General features: G+C 46.6%; 1 protein-coding gene across 4 annotated transcripts in view; it reads left to right on the forward strand.

The window, feature by feature from the left end:
- Window positions 1-20612, forward strand: part of ZC3H13 (zinc finger CCCH-type containing 13) — a 230261-nt gene that overhangs the window by 32977 nt on the left and 176672 nt on the right. For 2 of the 4 annotated variants that reach the window (XM_029602891.1, XM_029602893.1), the window contains exons 5-6: window positions 4212-4317; window positions 20233-20372. In XM_029602891.1, the coding sequence (XP_029458751.1) occupies window positions 4212-4317; window positions 20233-20372 (246 nt within the window). Of the gene's footprint in view, window positions 1-4208; window positions 4318-20232; window positions 20373-20612 lie in introns of all 4 variants that reach the window. The other 2 variants (XM_029602890.1, XM_029602892.1) reach the window with 1 other exon arrangement.

The raw sequence follows: 20612 nt of genomic DNA on the forward strand, positions 1-20612 counted from the left end.
AGCCAGGCAAGATCCCAAACAAATAGATCCCATGCTGCTATCACGCATTGATGAGTAGCAACTTTTTCCTAAGTTTCCTCTGCTAATAGTTTATTGACTTCTCCTCCAGGAACTTGCCCCAATCCTTTTTAATCTCGGCATCGCTAAGTGCTTTAACCATATCTTATGACAATGAATTCTAGAACTTAATTGTGTGTTGACCCAAAAATTTCTAGTTTCTTTTGAATATGCTATTTACCAACTTCATGGAGTGTCCCCTAGTCTTTCTATTTTTTGAAAGAAAACTGATTTAGTCACATTCACTTTGAAGTGTTAAGCCTAGTCTTTAAAGCCCTTCATAACCTTGCTCTACAATGTATAGTTTCTGCTTTTCAGAAGTATCACCTTGTAAGGGTGCTGTGCTCTGCTTCGCAAAATCTCTTGGAGTTGCCATCTCATAAGTCCATTAAACTTGCTATGACTGTCCCAAAATGGAATGTTTTCTGTTGCTGCCCCTAGTCTGTGGAATAACTTGTCTAATGAGATTAGGGTACAGTCAGACTTACTTTGTTTTAGGGAATTGTTCAAAACACACCTTCTCTATGGCACCTACTAGATAGCATCTTCTGCTTGTTGTGAACTCTCTTTTGGTTTTCTGTTAATGTTGTGCATATATGAATTTTTCTGTTGTATTTGTTTACATTGCTGATATTGTTTTGCTTTGTCATGTTTTAACTGTGTATGTGCTGATGTGATCCACTGAGAATTGCACGTCAGTGGAATATACATTTATTAAATAAATACATTTTTATAGACCTCTATCATATATCCCTCAGACATCTCTTCTCTAAATGGATAAACTGTAATGTCTTTACCCTTTCCTCATGAGGGGGTCATCCTTCTTTGTACCTTTTCTCTTGCAACTTGGTTCAGTACTGCCTGGCAGGGGAGGTTCTGTGCATCCTTCCTCCATGGCCCTTGATAAGGACGAGTAATTCGGAGGATCTCAAATTACCTGGGTCTGGTAATTCTGGTGGCTATGGACTGGCTGAGATGCCCTTGGTATGCAGATCTCATGCAGTTGTTGCACAAAACATCATTAAGATTCCCTCTGCGCAGAGAGTTATTGTCTCAGGTTCTAGTTCTGCACAAGTATCTGGATCAGTTTTGCCTTACTTGAAAGGGCACTTGTAGCAAAAAATGATTATTCCCAAGAAGTGGCAAATACTCTTTTTTTTAAAGGCCAGGAAGCCTTCCACTTCTCTAGTTTGTGTGCATTTGGAGAGTTTTTGAGCAATGTTGTGTTGATAGGCATTGGCTCCTTAGGCTAGCATTGGTGCCCCTGCTGGATAGACTGGTTGGGTCATTTAGGTCTTTTTCTGCCAAAATCTATTATGTTACTGTGAACTTTTTAAGAGTTTGGTGCTTAATTCCTTGAAGGTTCAGGTTGCTGCTATTGCATGCTACAAGGGGCATGTAATAGGTAAGGTTTTATTCTCTTATCTGGATGTGTTGCACTTCCTTAGTCGAGTGAAGCATATTAGGCTTCCAGTGCGACTTCCGGTTCCATCTTGGGATTTCAATTTAGTATTGATCTTATCAGGTGTGCAGTTTGATCCTATTAGGGAGATTTCACTTAGGCAGCTTACCTTGAAGGCAATGTTTCTCGTGGCTGCTTAGCCATACAGATTTTGGAGTTGCAAGCGTTGTCATGCGGGAAGCCCTTTTTTGGTATTCATAAAAGATTTGGTAAAGATTCATACAGTATTTAATTTTTTTTTAAGATTTGTGTTGTTCACACATACAAGTTAGCTTGAGGCAGATCACATGTGAAACATACTGTCCAAATGTAATGCTATTGCAATTAATTTAAATTTCTTTGTCAGAAATGCTAAAATCTAAAAAGACAAAAAGTTGTTACTTTGTAACATAGTAAATGAAAGCAGAAGAAAACCAACTTGGCCTATGTAGTCTACCCCAGTAGCGTAGCCACGGGTGGGCCTGGGTGGGCAGGTGCCCACCCAACTTAGACCCAGGCCCACCCAACTGGCACCGGAACTGCAAGGCTGTCGCGGGATCCCATCCCCGCGACAGCGAACAAGAGAACCCACGCCTCGCGCGCCATCACGGCACACATGGGGAAGCGCTGCTGCGGCCGTATGGCCAACCGGTCTTCCTGTTCGGGGGGGGGGGGGAGCGGAAGCGCCGCGCGCAGCTTCCGCTTCCTCCCCCAATGCAGGAAGATCAGCTGCCTCTCCTGCTGCCACCCGTTCTCCTGCTATCTTCGGACCAAACGGCCCGCCAAACTTCCTGTTTGGGGGAGCGGAAGCGCCGCGCACAGCTTCCGCTTTCTCCCCCAAAGCAGGAAGATCAGCTGCCTCTCCTGCTGCCACGGCCTCCTGCTATCTTCGGGCGTCGGGCCGTACTGCCCGCCGATCTTCCTGCTTGGGGGGGGGGGAGGGAGGAAGCGGACGTTGTGCGATGCGCTTCCGCTCCCCCCCCCCCCCCCGGACAGGAAGTTCGGCGGGCAGTACGGCCTGACGCCCGAAGATAGCAGGAGTCCGGTGGCAGCAGGAGAGGCAGCTGATCTTCCTGCTCTGGGGGAGAAAGCGGAAGCTGTGCACGTGCTTGAATGTGTATGTGTGGATGAGAATGGGAGTGTGTGTGGGTGAAAACTGGAGCCTGGGTGTGTATGTGGGTGAGAATGGAAGCTTGAATATGTGGGTGAAGGGGAGCTCGAATGTGTGTATGTGTGGTTGAGAATGGGAGCCTGGGTTTGTGGGTGGGTGAGAATGGGAGCTTGAATGTGTGTATATATGGGTGAGAATGAGAGCCTGGGTTTGTGTGGGTGGGTGAGAATGGAAGCTTGAATATGTGGATAAGAATGGGTGGTTGAATGTGTGTATGTGTGGGTGAGAATAGTACCTTAAATGTGTATATGTATGGATGAGAATGGGAGCTTGAATATGTGTGGGTGAGACTGGGAGCATGGGTTTGTGGGTGAGAATAGGAGTCTGGGTTTATGTGTGTGGGTGAGAATGGGTGCCTGGATGTGCGTCTGTGTGTGCATAAGAATATAAGCCTGGGGAGGGGTGAGAAAGTGAGAACTTGAATGTGAGCTTGGGGGAGGGGGGGGGAGAGCATATGAGAGTGACAGCTTGAGTGTGTGAGAGGGAGTCTGTGAGAGAAAGCGTGTGTGTGTGTGTGTGTGGAAGGGAAGAAGACAGTAATAGAAGAAAGACACTGAAAAGGAATTAGGAAATGAGCTATAAGGGAAAATGGGAAAAAGACCAGGACCAACTGATTAGAAAAATACAAAGATCAGACAACAAAGGTAAAAATATATATCTATATTTTGAGATGTTAGCAATTTAAATATAAGCAACACAACCGCTCTCTCAAAATTTATGGACAGGTAGGAGCCGTGTATAAAATCGTAATAATAAGAAGGCTAAAGTACCACAAATCACCGTGAATTATGTTTGTATCATTAAGTAAACCTCATACTTAGGCGTAGATGTGAATGCTATTCTGCATAATTTGGCATTATTTATCAGTAAAAAAAACAACTAGTAGACCTGCATGCCTACAGCCCTCCCATGTTAACCTTGTGCCCACCCAAAAAATCAATTCTGGCTACGCCACTGGTCTACCCAGTTGCATTTCTTCCACTTTGGGTAGATGAGTATATAAATTCCCCTACCCAGCCTAACACCAGTTCCCCACCCCTTTGTTCTTTTCTCGAACCCCCACCCCTTTCCCACCACAATCCTCTATATCAGTCCCAAGCAAGTTGACCTCCACTGATCGGCCATTTCTGCCCTTGTCATCTTTCACTATGATTATTACAAGACCAACACTAAATCCAACAGTCAGATCCCCTTCCTTGTGTTGTTATTATCATTTTTCTAATAATCCACTCTGTTACCGAAATTAATGAAACTGTTATCCAAAGCATCCGACCTCCCCCTTGTTTTGAAGTTGGTTGTTTTAACCATGGTTACTCCATGCAGGTTACCCTGTTGCCTTCTTAGAAGCTCTGTTCAACCATACCACTGCTATTGGGGTCTTAACCACCAGACCCTCAAGGTAATCTTGCCACTGCTGTTTGGGTCATAACTGCTGCTGCATGCAGGTCACCCCCATTGCCCTCTTGGAAGTCTATTGCAGTTAGGGTCATAACTGCTGTTCTATGCAAGTGCTTTATTACTTGTTCTTTCTTCTTTTAGAAGGAGTCTTCAAGAGGGAGACAAAGAGAGAAAGAAGATATAAAAATCACCAAGGAGAGAACGCCAGAAAGTGAAGAAGAAAATGCAGAATGGGAAACAACTCGAGATGGTAAGAATATGGATTAAGAAATGACATCTTAACAGAGAAACACAGAACTGTCCAAAAGGTCTGTGTAGTCTGCCCATTTCCCCTTCCTGTTGCAGTAGCACAGACCCTACTTGAACTCCAAGTTTATTTTCACTCCAGCCCTCCTCTCTCCGCCCCCACTAAAAAATAAAAAGATTATCTCTGCTTATCCCATGCTTTATTGAATTCTGATAACTTCCCATAAATTTTCATGTTTCTATCTTTTCTGTGAAGAAATATTTCCTTGTTACTTCTGACTGTGCTTTGACTCATACTATGACCCCTTGTTCTAAGAATTTCTTTCAACTGAAAAATGCTTGCCTCTTGTGCATTAATTTTACTTTTTAAGTTGTTTGAATGTTTCTGTCGTATCCCTCCTCTTCCCCTTGCTTTCTCCAGTGTACATGTTTAGGTTCTTAAATCTCATTTTATTGGTAGCCCTTCTTTGAAGTGCCTCTATTCAATACATATCCTTTGCGAAGCAGCTTGCTGAATTGGGCATGTTACTGCATATGAGCTTTCATCGATGATTTGTACATAGGCATTATCACCTTTTTTTTTTTGTCTGCCAGTAATATCTGTCCCCATACACCCTCATATTCATCTGGCTCTTTCCGCTACCCATTTGCACTGTTTGCAGTCTTGCCATTAGAAACGACCACCCCTTTTTGGTGCACAGTGGTATTTTCTCCCATCCCTCCTCTCACTCCAAATCTTCTACTTGGATTTCTGCATCCCAAGGATATTCTGCATTTTTTTTTATATTAAATCTTAGTTACCGAATTCTTGACCATGCCATATGCTCTATTAGATCACACCACATTTTTCCTGATCTATCTAAGGTGTTCATCCTGTTGCAGATCTTGGTATCATGTGCAAAAAGACAAATCTTTTTTTTCTAATCCATCTGCACGTTGCTATCAAAATGTTGAAGAGAACTGAACAAGGACTGATCCCTGAGGCATTCTATGCCAGCACCCTTTCTTCCTAGTTCTCCTTGGGGTGAATTCATTTACTGTTACCCTCTGTTACCTGTCACTCAACCAGCTTTTAATCTAGTTTTACCACCATAAGAGCCATCTCTAGACTGCTCAGATTATTTATGAGCCTGCTGTGTGTAACAGTGTCCAAAGGCTGAAATCTAAATTCACCATATCCCATGCTCACCCCTCATGTGTAATTTATTGATTACCCAATCAAAGAAATTGATCAGTTTTGTTTGATGTGATCTCCACTCTGTCTTGGATACTGCATTCAAAATACTCTTCTGTCTTTTTCCTGAACATACCTAGATCAGTCCAAACCAGTGGGTTTATGCATCCCTACCAGCAGATGGAGGCAGAAAAAATTTTGAGGCACTGCTACATAACCGAGCATGCTACCTGCAGTCCCTCAGTATCTCGCTGTCTCCAGCAGCTGGTAGAGGTGCATACTGCAGTCCTGTCTGATCTGGAGTTGGATTATTGGGAGCTGCTCCTCGAGGTGCCAGGTTCCTTGGTGGGCCATCCCTTGAGTTGAGTCGGGCGAACGGGGGGATACCCTTGGCTGTAGATGCCCATGGATTCCGAGGCCACTGATAGCCAGGGGACTGGCTCCCTCTTCGTGCCCAGAGGTCCCCTCCTGTCCGCCACCGGCACCCTCAGGGAAGTAACTCTTTAAGGGTTTTTTTCCTTTTGGTTGTTTTTCTTTTGTAAAGTTTTTGTTTAAAAAAAAAACCAAAAACTGTTCCCTGTACGTACCTGGATCAGTCCAGACCCTGGATTATGTCACCAATCCAGCAGAGGGAGGCAGAGAAAACATTCTAATGACTCCGACGTATACCTTGGAGCACCACCTGCAGTCAATCAGTATTTCTCTGTCTCCCAGCAGAGGTGGACGTTCCTAACCCCTGCAGTCTGTGGTAGTTTGTTATTTTTTAGTCAGGTAGTTTAGGAGTTAATTTTTTGCAGACTTTTTTTTCTTTTGAAGAGAGCCTGTTCTTTTCATTTAAGTTATTTAAAAAAAAAAAAAAAAAAAGTTTTATTTTTCTTCACAGCCGTTTCACTGCCTCCCGGGAGGTTGCCAAGTCCTGGGAGGACTATCCCTCCTGGTTTTTGAGGTTGCCGGAGTTGGGGAGGTTTTGAACCCAGCAACCACTCCTGGCAGGGGTGATACCGGGGGACCCGGCTCACTCACCCTACTTGGAGCAGCTCCTGGAGGCCGCGGCGTTTCGGTCAGGTAATAAAGAAAAATAAAAATAATTCTTCACAGCTGAATCGTTGTTTACTTACCTTTTGGTGTTCAGTGGGCCCGTGCCTTTGTTTTTCGCCGGGGTTTCTTTTAGATTTTTAGTTTATTTCATACTTTTTATTTTGCGCTGTTTTTCTTTATAATGCCGCGAGGTGCGGCCTGCCGCGTTTGTGGAGATGCGCACGCGCGTCTCTCCAGGGAGAGTCTCTGTTCATCCTGTCTCCCTGGGGGGGGAAGGCTCATCAAGTTTGCCGATAACAAAAGGGACTCAGCCACTTCGCGCGGCCCCAAAACCTCGGCCCAGCTGCTCTCCTGCCCCGGACTCATTTCGCTACAGTGCTGGAACTGAGGCACTCCTGTCTACTCTGAGGGTGGTGACACAACAAGCTATTCAGGGTGCTTCTGACCCGCCTCCACTGTCGCCACAGCCGGCGGTCCCTGGGGGGACAAGCCGCGCGAAACAGGGTCATATTTATCGGCTGAAAGCCTGGAGATTTCAGATTCTTCTTCCTCTTCTGCCTTTTCAGGGGGTTTTCTTCGCAAAGCTTACAAATCTAAGAAATTTCATAAGAGACATAAGAGTCTCTCATCTGAACAGAGGTTAAAGCCACGTTCCTCTAAAAAGGGCTAGTTCCACGGATTTGGGAATGGGGTCAGCTCCGAAGCATCCCCTTCGTCCGGGTCAGACAATTTTTTCTTCTTCAGATGATTCTGAGCATGGCTCTTTACCTATCCTGGACAAGTCCTTGCTGGAGGGAGATTTAAATGAAGACCCTGCTTTGAGTATTAGCTCAGACCCTCATGTTGCGGATGGGGATGGCCCCAAAGTAGTCCGCCTGTTTAGAAGAGAGGAACTTAGTCCCTTAATTCCAGCAATTTTACTGGAATTGGATCTCGAGGCTCCAGTGAAGGATTCTCGGATGGGTGGCGTTGACCCAGTGTTGCTTGGCCTTAGAGGTCCCACGACATCATTGCCTTTTCATCTTTCTCTCACTGACCTTATGTACCGGGAGTGGGATACTCCTGAGTTGGGGCTTAAGGTAGCACGAGCCATGGAAAATTTGTATCCATTACCTGAGGAAGCTTTGGAAATTTTAAAATTTCCTAAGGTGGATGCCGCTGTTTCAGCCGTCACTAAGAAAACAACTATTCCAGTAACTGGGGCTACGGCTCTTAAAGATCTCCAAGATTGTAAGCTGGAGGTTCAGCTTAAGCGAATTTTTGAGGTTTCTGCTCTTGGTGTGCGGGCGGCCATGTGTAGTAGCTTGGCTTTGCGAGCTGGACTAAGATGGGTCCAGGCTTTACAAAAGAATTCTTCCCCCTCTGAAGAGGAAGTTGCTCAGGCTGGTAGACTGGAAGCTACAGTTGCTTATAGTGCAGATGCTTTATATGATCTCATTAGGACCTCGGCTCGCTCTATTGTTGCTTCTGTATCGGCTCGCAGACTTCTCTGGTTGAGGAATTGGTCCGCAGACACATCCTCCAAAGCTCAATTAGGGGCTTTACCCTCTAAGGGAAAATTATTATTTGATAAGGAATTGGAAGATTTAATTTTGTCCCTAGGGGAAAATAAGATTCACAAATTGCCAGAGGATCGTCCTAGACCTAGAAGCTCTTTTCATATCGCTCTCATTTTCGGTCTAACAGAAGATTTCGTTCTTCTCGTCCATCAGCTCCTCCAGCTAAACAGTCTTCAGGTAGACAACAGAATTGGTCTCAGTCCTTTCGTGGCCGCCGCTTTGGTAGACCTGGAACTTCCCAAGTCTCAGGAGGCACAAAGTCTGTCCAATGAGATAAGGCCGGTCCTTTCTCCGGTTCCCATCATAGGGGGCAGGCTGTCTCTGTTTTACGGAGAATGGGCCAGATGTACGTCGGATCAATGGGTTCTATCAGTGATAAATCATGGTTACGCTTTAGATTTTGTTCGGCGGCTTCACCACCTGTTTCTTATTTCACCGTGTTCTTCCCTACAAAAGCGTCTCATAATCCAAGACTCGCTACAGCGTTTAAGCGACCTAGGAGCTATAGTTCCAGTTCCAACATCGGAAAGGTCTTTATTCAATTTTCTTCGTCGTTCCCAAAAAAGGAAGGAACCTTTCATCCCATTCTCGATCTCAAAAGGGTCAACCGTTGTCTAAGGATTCCATAGTTCCGGATGGAGACTTTTCGGTCTGTCATAGCTTCGGTTCACAGAGGAGAATTTCTAGCATCTCTCGACCTCACCGAAGCTTATCTTCATATCTGCATTCGATCCGATCATCAGACGTTTCTCATGATTTGCACTCTAGGGCAACATTATCAATTCGGGGCTCTCCCGTTCGGATTAGCCACAGCTCCCAGGACATTTACCAAGATAATGGTTGTGGTGGCCGCTCATCTCAGGAAGGAGGGCCTGTTGGTACATCCGTACCTGGATGACTGGTTGATTCGAGCGAAGTTGGAATCTCTTTGTTGTTATACAATCAACAGGGTAATCAGCCTTTTGCAGTCTCTAGGCTGGTGATAAACGAAGACAAGAGTCACCTATTACCTTCCCAATCTCTGGAGTTTTTGGGGTGCACGGTTTGACACTCTTCAAGGGATAGTGTTCCTTCCGGAGCATCGCCTTCTCAAGCTTCAATCACAAATTCGAGACTTACAGTCTATTCCTATTACTTGTGTGCAGGATTATTTGATAGTTTTAGGTTCAATGACCTCTACTCTGGAGTTGGTTCCCTGGGCCTTTGTGCACATGAGACCACTTCAGTCTGCATTGTTTTCACGCTGGAATCCGGTTTCGGAACTATACCACCTTCCCCTTCCTCTTACAGAGACGGCTCGTTCTAGCCTAGATTGGTGGGTACAGACAGCGAATCTGCAACGACGTGTACCGCTAGAGATTCCGGAATAGACTGTGGTCACTACCGACGCCAGTCTTTCAGGCTGGGGAGCGGTATGTCAGAATATATCTGTTCAGGGTCAGTGGTCCGAAGAGGAAGCGCAGTGGTCGATCAGTCTTTTAGAGACCAGACCGGTTCGTTTAGCCTTAATCGCTCTTCAACCTCTCCTTTGTGGGAAGTCGGTATGGGTTCTTTCCGACAATGCAACCACGGTAGCATACATCAACCGTCAGGGAGGAACCCGAAGCTTCCCGGTAGCTCAGGAAGCACAACAGCTGATCGCCTGGGCGGAGCAACATCTGCTCAGCATCGCAGCCTCTCACATTGCCGGGGTGGACAACATTCAAGCCGACTTTCTCAGTCTGCATCATCTCGACCCAGGCGAGTGGGAACTATGCGAGGAAGCCTATCAAATGATATGCAACAGATGATCCACTCCGGCAATGGATCTCATGGCCACATTTCAGAATGCCCAAAGCCCCTCGGTTCTTCAGCCGCAGGAGGGAAAGAGGAGCGGAAGGAGTAGATGCTCTGGTATTTCCTTGGCCAAGGGATGTTCTTCTCTACGTGTTCCCGTCCTGGCCTCTGATCGGCAAGGTTCTGCATCGGATAGAAGTTCAACAAGTCAACGTTGTCTTAGTGGCTCCGGAGTGGCCATGCCGTCCGTGGTTCGCGGACCTGGTCAGACTAGCACTGGACGGTCCCCTTCGATTTCGAGATCTTACGTGCCTTCTGTCTCAGGGTCCGGTTTGTTTGGAAGAGGTCGAACGCTTCTCTCTAGCGGCATGGCTTTTGAGAGGCATTGGTTAAAGAATAAAGGTTATTCAGATGCTGTAGTGACTACTTTATTGCATTCTAAAAAACCTTCTACATCTTTGGCTTATGCAAGGGTGTGGAAGGTTTTTGAATCTTGGTGTAATGAGCATCAAGTAGATCCAGTTCACTCTTCTGTATCCAATATTTTATCTTTTTTACAAAATGGATTAGCCAAGGGTTTGTCCTGTAGTTCCTTATGGGTACAAGTGGCAGCGCTTGGATGTTTTCGTGGTAAGGTTCAGGGGTTATCCTTGGCTGTGCATCCGGATGTAGTGCGTTTTCTCAAAGGTGTGCAACATCTATGTCCTCCATTTTGGAATCCTTGTCCTGCTTGGAGTTTAAATTTGGTTCTTAGGGCTCTGTGTTCGGCTCCTTTGAACCCCTTAATCATGCGACTTTGAAGGACTCACATTGAAGGTGGTGGTTCTTGTGGCCATTTCTTCAGCTCATAGAATTTCACAGTTGCAGGCCTTGTCTTGCAGAGAGCCTTTTCTTAGAATTTCTGATACAGGAATTTCATTACGGACTGTACCATCTTTTTTACCTAAGGTAGTATCTTCTTTCCATTTAAATCAGTCCATAGAGCTTCCGGCTTTTCCGTGTTTAGATCGTTTGGATCCTTCCTCTAGGGATCTTAAAAAATTGGATGTACGACGAGCTGTGTTGCGTTATCTTGAAGTTACAAACAATTTTCGATTGTCTGATCATTTGTTTTGTGGCGTGGCCCTCGCAAAGGTCATAAGGTTTCAAAGGCTACGATTGCTCGGTTAAAAGAGACAATTCGTTCAGCTTATCTTCTAGCTCATTGTGACCTTCCTGAAGGGTTGAGAGCTCATTCTACTAGGTCACAGGCTACCTCTTGGGCAGAATGTCAGTTAGTTTCTCCTCAGGAGATTTGTAAAGCAGCGACTTGGAAGTCGTTGCATACTTTTGCTTGTCATTACCGCTTGGATGTTCACGCTCCAAGTTCGGCAGCCTTTGGAGAGAGTGTTCTCCGAGCGGGACTCTCTGGGTCCCACCCTAATTGAATCAGCTCTGGTACATCCCAGGGTCTGGACTGATCCAGGTATGTACAGGGAAAGGAAAATTGGTTCTTACCTGCTAATTTTCGTTCCTTAGTACCATGGATCAGTCCAGACGCCCACCCTTTATGTCTGGTATTATATTTATCTTTTCGGAGAGTCCCCTCGTTCACTGTTTGGGTGATTAAACTGCCTTTTCATGCTGTTTTTCTTAATATTTTCTTGTTCATTCCCAAGATTTTTTTTTGGGATTCTGCTTCCATTTAGGATTTGTGAGTTGGAAATTTGTTCTCCTGTTTAGATAACTAGTTAATGTTAGTAGTTAAATTTCTGCTTTGATACTGGTCAATACTGATTGACTGCAGGTGGTGCTCCAGGGTATATGTCAGAGTCATTAGAATGTTTTCTCTGCCTCCCTCTGCTGGATTGGTGACATAACCCAGGGTCTGGACTGATCCATGGTACTACAGGAACGAAAATTAGCAGGTAAGAACCAATTTTCCTTTATTTTTGATAGCGAGGGACATCCAGGATAGTCAGCCTGCGGTGCGGAGCCGGGGCAGGTGAATTTGGTGAGTGCCGGGTCGCTGGGGGAGTGGGAGTGGTGTTTTCCGGCGTTCTGGGGGGGGGGGAAGGAGGAGGGTGTCCCGCGGGACCTGATTGCACAGGCGCCCCACGGCTTTGGGCAGCTGTTGCTGTTTTTAGCTGCCCGATTTTCTGACTGTCTTTGCTCTGACCATGCGTTTCTCAGGGCTTCCATGGCAGGGATTCCCCTTGTTACCGACTGTGATTCCGGGTAATTAGAGCCCCTTTTGCGCGCAGATGTTTCCTGCCACTGCAGACCTTCCCGCGCTCCATTAAGGTTCGCCCAATGAAGCGGCCTTCCCCAGAGCAGGAAGTTTTTCAGCGTTTTAGTCGGAGATGTTGGAGAAACTGCAGGTAGAGCCCTGTAGGGCCTGCGGTACCTGGTCTGCCCACCTTAATTCCCTTTCCCTGTGCTTCGGGGGAGAGAGGGACTGTCAGCTAAGGGTCCGAAGACCCGGAGGTGCTCCATGGTGGGGGCCAAGGTGGGGTCCCCTGGCCTGGCTGTTCACGAGGGGGATCACAGTCAGGGGGTTCCAACTGCTGGTGACTCTGGTGATTCTCCTCCGTCTCTCTTTCCTGCAGTGCAGCTTTGTGAGGATGGAGTTGAGGAGAGGGTGGTCTCTGTGCCCAGTAGCGCTGAGAGAGTTGCTGAGGACCTCGGAGGTTTTTCTCCGGGGTTTGTTTTGCTGATGCATGAGGCCAGGAAGGCAGCTAAGCGGAGGTCAATGTACAGGCCTTCTGGAACCTCCAAGAGTCCTCGGGTGTCTGCAGGAGGTCCTCGGTGCGCTCACTGCCCTCAAGGATGTCCAGGATCATAAGCTGGAGGTTCAATTGAAGTGCATGTTTGAGGTGTCAGCTTTGAGACTCCGGGCGGCAGTATGTGCCAATATGATGCAGCATGCCTTATATGATTTGGTGTGCACCATGGCTAGGAGTATGGTCTCGGTGGCGGCCCGGTGACTCTTGTGGCTGCGAAATTGGTCAGTGGACAAGTGATCTAAGACTCAGTTGTGTAACAGTCCCTTTAAGGGAAAGCTTCTCTTTGGGGAGGACTTGGACCAGCTCTTGAAGTCCCTGGGGGAAACCAAGGACAATCGGCTGCCAGAAGAAAAAAAGGGCGTCAAGAAGAGCTTTCCTGTTCGGCCTCGTTTTCGAGGCTTGAGGAAGTTTTGGACCGGTAGAGGCTCTTCTTCATGGGGCAAAAGCAGTCATCAAATCATGAGCGTTCCTTTCAGGGAGCTGGCCGGTCCTCTAGAGGCGGCTCCGAGCAGGGAACCAGTGCCGGTAAATCATCTCAATGAGGCCACGGGCGCCCATTCCTCGTTGGTGATGGTAGTGGGCAGATTGTCCCGTTTTTTTTCAAGGAGTGGGTCAAGATTACTTCAGACAGGTGGTAAGGGACGGTTACGCCTTAGAATTTTCTCGTCCGCTCAGCGACGCTTACCTGGAGGCGCATTGTTCTTGAATCAAACGAGAGGCGATAGAAAGAACCCTGCGCAAGCTGATAAGCTTGGAAGCCATCCTTCCAGTCCCTCTTGATGAGAAGGGGCAGGGAAGGTATTCCATATACTTTGTGGTGCCGAAGAAGGAGAGCACCTTCCGTCTTATCTTGTACCTGCAGAAGGTGAACTTGAGCTTGCGGGTACCACGATTCCAGATGGAGACTGAGTATGGTAATTGCAGCCATCTGCAAGGGAGAATTCTGGCATCCTTGGACCTCATAGAAGCTTATCTGCATATTCCTGTCCGCAAGGATCAGCAGAAGATTTTACGATTCAAGGTGCTGGGTCTGCACTTTTAGTTTCAGGCCTTTCCCTTCAGTCTGGCAACAGCTCCTTGCACCTTCACGAAAGTGATGGTGGTGTTGGTGGCGGCGGCGGTGGCCTTGAGATGAGAAGGGGTGTTGGTTCACCCATACCTGGATGATTGGCTCATCCGGGCGAAGACAGAGGAGGAGTGTGAGCGTTCGGTGCAGCGAATGAGACCACTTCTGAGCTCCCTGGGTTGGGTGATCAATGTGTCAAAGAGCCATCTGGTTACCTCTCAATCTCTGGAATATCTGGAAATGCGCTTTAATAGCAGACAGGGCAAGGTGTTTCTAATAGCAGACAGAGTGGCGAAATTGCAAGCGCAAGTTTCCTCTTTGCTGCATCTTCCAGTCCCAAAGGTCTGGGATTACCTACAGGTCCGGAGGTCCATGGCATCAATGTTGGACCTGGTTCCATGGGTGTTTGCCCACATGCGACCGCTACAGAGGGCATTGTTGTCTCACTGGGATCTCGTCAGGCTCCCAGCCGTGACGGATTCGGCACGGTCCAGTCTTCTTTGGTGGCTGTGTCCAGATTACGATGGGGTGTGGATTTGGAAATTCCCTCCTGGATAGTGGTAACCACCGATGCCAGCCTCTCCGGTTGTGGAGCGGTCAGTGGATGAGGTCGGAGTCTTCTTAGTCTATCAATCAGTTGGAGACCAGAGCGGTTCGGTTGGCGCTACAGGCCCTTCTTCCCTTAATAGAGGGGAGATCAGTGCAGATTCTCTTTGACAATGCGACGACAGTGGCTTACATCAGTCGTCAGGGCAGAACTCTGAGTCGTCCAGTGGTGACAGAGAGTTCCCACTCTCCTGGATCCAACTGGTGGCGGCTGAGAAAATTGGCCTGCACATTGTCCACTGCCGGAGTGGACAATGTGCAGGCCAATTTTCTCAGCCGCCACCAGTTGGATCCAGGAGAGTGGGAACTCTCCGATGAGGCTTTCAATTTCCTCTGCAGCCGATGGTCCAGGCCCACGATGGACCTGTTGGTGACGTATCGCAAGGCCAAAGCTCCTCAATTTTTCAGTCGTCGAAGAGAGCCAGGAGCGGAAGGTGTAGACGCTCTGGTTCTTCCCTGGCCAAAGGACATTCTGTTGTACATCTTTCTGCTGAGGCTGTTGGTCGGCAACGTTCTACACTGCATCGAGGCTCATTCGGGCAAGATGATACTCGTTGCGCCAGAGTGGCCGAAGCGCCCGTGGTTTGTGGACCTTCTCAATCTGGCGGTAGACGGCCTGCTGAGATTTCATCCATTCCAGAGTCTGCTGCGACAAGGTCCTGTTTATTTCACAGAGGTAGATCGCTTTTGTCTAGCGGCATGGCTTTTGAAAGGCGGAGATTGAGAAGTAAGGGTTACTCGGAGGAGGTGATTACTACGCTTTTGCAGTCCCGTAAAACGTCTACCTCCATAGCCTACGTCAGAGTTAGGGGTATTTTCGAGGACTGGTGCCTGAACCATGCGGTGGAGCTGTCCAGGGCTACTATTCCGGATGTTCTGGCCTATCTGCAGGCAGATCTAGTAAAAGGTCTAGCCTTCAATTCCCTACGAGTTCAGGTGGCAGCCCTTGTTAGTTTTCGGGGAAAGGTACAGGGCCTCGCTCTAGCATCTCATCTGGATGTGGTTCATTTTCTGCGTGGCGTTAAAAATCTTCATCCTCCGATTCGGAACCCCTGTCCTTCGTGGAAGCTCAACTTGGTTCTCCGTGCCCTTTTGTAATGCGCCTTTCGAACCGCTGACATGGGCAACCTTGAAAGATCTGACGTTGAAGGTCGTTTCCTCGTGGCTATTGTATTGGCGCGGCGTGTTTCGGAGCTACAGGCCTTATCTTGTCAGGAGCTCTTCTTAAGGATTTCTAACGAAGAATTTTCTTTACGAATGATTCCCTCCTTTCTTCTGAAAGTAGTGTTCCCTTTTCATTTGAATCAGACAGTGGCGCTCCCATCCTTGGTGGGCCTAGATCTTTCTACTTCCGAGTCTAGGGACAGTTGGACGTCAGATGCGTGCTGATACGTTATTTGGAGGTCACGAATGGTTTCCGTCTTTTGGACCAACTGTTTGTCCTATGGGAGTGGTCCCAGGAAGGGTCAGAAAGCTTCAAGGATCACCATTGCACGCTGGCTGAAGGAAGCTATTGTTTCGGCTTACCTAGTTCAGGGCTGTTCGATTCCGGTTGGTTTCCGGACTCGTTCTACTAGATCACAGGTGATTTAGTGGGCGGAATGTCAGCAGGTGTCAGCAGGTGTTGCCACAGGAGATTTGTTGAGCAGCTACGTGGAAATCTCTCCACACGTTTGCTAGGCATTACCGTCTAGATGTCCGGGCCCCAGAGCCCGGTTTCTTCAGGGCCAGTGTTCTCCGAGAGGGACTCTCTCAGTCCCACCCTGGTTAGGGAAGCTTTGGTGGACTCAGGGAAAGGAGGCAACTTTACTCCTCAAACTCTAGTGGAATATCTGAAGAGTCCTCTCGCCAATTCAGAAGATCCACTATTGTATTACAACTTGAGGTGGGCTTTGGACATTTCTCAACACCGCCACCTCTATTGAAAAACGCTATGACATCCCCAGCAGCCCTTTCCATTGCTGCTGATTTCTTATGCCTTCAACGTTCACCATGGCTTGAAGGTGCTCAACATCAATACCGTATTCACAGAAGCTATACCTTGGAGTATCTCTGTTATGCTCTTTTCCATTCGGAGGATGTGACTGATGAGCCACAGCACATATTAAGAACCGAAGAAGATACTCTTTGTAACTACTCAGTCCGTATTCGCTGGCAACATCAACTTTCATCCAGCTATATGTACTGGACTGTCAACAGTGAAGTGGTTTTTGGACGTTCTCAACATCGCCACTTCCACTGAAGTTTCAGTGACGTCCCCAGCAGCTTAACCACTGCTGATGATTTCCATAGACTGTGGCTTCAGACCAAGGACATGCTCATTTAAGCGAGTGACCATGCTAGAAGTTACTACTATGCGCTCCTTGCGCAGGCTCCAGTCTTCAAGCCAGGAGACAAGGTCTGGTTGTCAACCCAGCACCTCTGATTCATCTACTCTCCCTTTGGATTGCTCCTCGCTACGTGGGTCCATTCCCAGTTCTTCATTGTTTGGGGCATAGTCACCTACCGTCTGAAGCTACCACCTGGTCAATTTCCATAACGCATTCTACGTTTCATCTGATACTGCTCATACTCAGCAAATTGTCTTCAAATTTCAAGATCCACCTGTCATCTATGCAGAAGACGACTTGAGATCAAAATCAAGAGATATTGGATGTTCGTATATGAGGCAAGACTTTGAATACCTTCTAAGATGGGAAGGGTTCGGCCCCGAAGTACACACTTGGGAGCCTCAGACCATTATCGTGGATATGTGATGATTTGTCGATTCCATCTCGCGCATCTTTAAACTCAAACCTGGTACCCGAAGAGGAGACCGCCCTTTGAAGGGGGTTACTGTTGTGTCTGTCGCTGTCCGACGTCTCTGCTCCGCCCACCTTACCTCGTTGGCGACTCCCTTCGGGGTTGATGGAAGGCTAGCTGCTGCGGTGTCTCCTGGCTGTCCTCCGGCGTTCCCGGATCGGCTCGACGCTGCAAGCCGCCATGTTGACCAGATGCCTAAAGGCGCATGCGCGCGGCCCGACTAATGTACCAGCGTTGGCGCGAACCTCAGGGGCGTCCCCCTGAGATGACGTCACCAGCTCCAGATATTTAAGGTCTCAGTTTTCACTAACAAGACGAGTTAGCAAGGGTTCGCTTCCTCCTGGTCACTGCGGATGGGATTCGCTCTCCGTGACCCTAGCTACTCTGCCTCCTCGGACTTCACTAGAGGTACCCGCTCCTCGGGGGCCTCGCTTTCTCTTTTTCTTTGCAGGTCGCAGTCCGGAACCGGTACTCGCTCCTCGAGGGCCCACGTCCCACGTCCCGGACTTGCTCCTGAATACCACTTCTGCTAAGAAGTCATCGCTGCTTACAACATTGTGAGTTTCCATCTATCTCTCAGAGCTTTCCCTGGGTACAGGTACTCGTTCCTCAAGGGCCTAATGCATACCAACTCCTGGGCTGCCTTAAGAGACTATTGTGTGAGTGTTACCATCAAGGACTTGTTCCAGAACACTGCATAGACTTTCTACTCACTGTCTTAGTTTCTCTACAGCTCAGCCACCCTGGGATCACTGTTCAATACATGAGGGACTACAGCCCAGCCGGGCGCTTCCAGCTCACTACTGCCACCTCTGGTGGTTTACTATATTGTCTAATAAAAGAACTAGTGTGTGTCTGTCTCTTACACTAAGCTTGACCAGTGGTCCCTCTTGGGATTTCCCCCGAGGGCGTGGTCACCTGCCACTGGTCCAAGGATCCACCCACAACTATTCTAAATAACTATAGATTGCTAATTACCAGCTTAACAACAGAGCTTTCTGACAACTGATCCGGGTATGTACAGGGAAAGGAAAATTGGTCCTTACCTGCTAATTTTTGTTCCTGTAGTACCACGGATCACTCCAGAGTCCCACCCATGGAGAAATGGAGAGTCCGCTCGGCCGGTTGATGTTCATATTCTGCAGATTTATTCAGTGCATTTTGATATTGTGTGCCCACCTTCAAAGGGTAGGAGAATGGGCATGTTTTCATTCATGTTACTAGTTTTTCATTTCCTCTGCTCTACGAGGGGAGGAAATTTTGGTTGTACTGTTTTACTTTTCTCTGCTTGGGTACAGTGAAATACTGACAGACTCTAGGTGGCACCTCAGGGGTATAGGACGGAGTCCGTTAAAACTTCTCTGTCTCCATCTGTTGGAGGGGTGGCAAAACCCAGGAGTCTGGACTGATCCGTGGTACTACAGGAATGAAAATTAGCAGGTAAGGACCAATTTTCCTTTATCAGATCTTGATTACAGCAGTGCCTTGTATGTGGGGTTACCTATGAATATAATCAGGGCCTTGTATACTGTTTAAAATGCAACTGTTCGCATCTTAACTGGAGTATAGCCTAGTTATCATATTTCTCCTATTTTGGTTTCTTACCTCTTCAGTAGGCAAATTCGGTTTTAAGGTTTTTAGCCAACATGTTTAAAACTCTGAGAAGGGAAGGCTCCAACAAGCATTAGCATGGTATTAAACATGTACATACTGTTTCTTAGTTTATAGTCAGTAGGCTGGAGTTTGCTTGATGTCCCTTTGATTGTGGATGTCAGTCCTCTCTCAGAACCATGACAGGTTGCTTTATTCTGGCTGGTTCTCTTATGTGGAATAACCTTCCAAACTAATTGAGTATTCTCTTGTACTTGTCTGTTTTGGAAACATTTGAAAACTTTATTTTTCTCTCAGGCTTTTGGGGCTTCAAGTTTATTTTTTTATTTATTTTAAAACTTTTTTATCCCTGTATTAGTGGATACATCATACCGGTTCACATCCGAACCAAAGGTAGAAGTTGAGAGTTCTTTGATATTTTTTGATGCTAGCTGTTTATTATGCCACCTACTGGTGAGTGTTGAAATGGCTGATGTGCATGTGGTTTTGATTGAAGATCTAGTCTTAATTTTGTCTTGTACTTGATATTTTCTGGATTATTTGTTTTTATGGAACCTGACGAAGGACAGTAGATCCTGCAAGATATTTTTATTTTTAAATTGTAAGTAAATACCCATTTCTAGTCCTCTAGAACTATATATTTCTAAAGAATGATTGAATAGACTTGTCAGTGGAACCTCTAGAACCTCAGGGTGTTCCTTTGATATGATGACTCCTAGATTATACTCTTCTTTTATGCTTAGAAGAATTTCACCTCCAATACTATACCTCTCCCTTAGAATTTTGAAACCTAAATGCATTTTTTAGCATTCAGTCTTAGCTGCCAGACTCTAGACCATTCCTCGAGCTTTGCTAAGATCCCTCCTTATGTTTTCCACCCCATCCTGGCTACCTACCCTGTTTCAGATTTTGGTATCATCAGCAAAAAGAGAAACCTTTTCCAACAATCTTTCTGCTACATCACTCACAAAAATGTTGAAAAGAACCAGTCCAAGAACTGATCCCTGAGGCACACTTCTAGTAATGCCCGACTCCAATGAATAAACTCTATTTATCACTACTTTTTGTCATCTCTCTCTCAGCCAGGTTCTAACCCAGATAATCACTCTGTCTCTCTGCTCCCACTGCTGCTCCAGGTTAAAGTACTTGGCAGAAGGGAGGGTAGACAGCTTGGCAATTCTGCAAGCTCTGGAAGACTTGGGCTGTCAGCCTAGGCAATTGTCTTTTTATAACTATTGTACTCCATGTTCAGTGGTTGAAAGTAGCATAAGCCAGCTTAGTTTACAACTGAGCTGTGAAACTAGGAAACAAAGGTTGAGGTTCCACCACTTCCATTTCCTATGTGTCCTTGAGCAGGGTTTACTTCCTGTTGTATTTAATCTTTTCTTTGTTCTGTTTTTCATAAGTTATTCAAGAGATTTATCGGCAAGTGGGTGGTATTTTGGGGACATGATGGAGAAGTTTATCCTATAAAGTATTTTTAAAAATGCAAATCTCTTTTTTTTTTTTCATTTTATTAAAGATTCTGATAATGGAGATGTTAACTACGATTATGTCCATGAGTTATCATTAGAAATGAAGCGTCAAAAGATCCAAAGAGAGCTCATGAAACTAGAACAAGAGAACATGGAGAAGAGAGAGGAAATAGTCATCAAAAAGGAGGTTGGTTTGTATTAGGCAACATGTTTTTAGTGGCAATAACTCATTCCTTTTCTTAGTATTGAACTATTTTGTGATCAAAACCTATGGCACAAGTAACTTCTGTAAAGCCAAAAATAGCATGACGTTAAGCAAGTTTTTTAGACTCTCGAGTTATGAGTAGAGCATATTTTCCACCCATTCACTCTGCGGATCCATAAAGTCAAGAGGCCGCCAATGAAGAGTGGGTGACTCGCCAGAACG

The sequence above is a fragment of the Rhinatrema bivittatum genome, chromosome 5, assembly GCF_901001135.1.
Source record: "Rhinatrema bivittatum chromosome 5, aRhiBiv1.1, whole genome shotgun sequence".
Classification (NCBI taxonomy): domain Eukaryota; kingdom Metazoa; phylum Chordata; class Amphibia; order Gymnophiona; family Rhinatrematidae; genus Rhinatrema; species Rhinatrema bivittatum.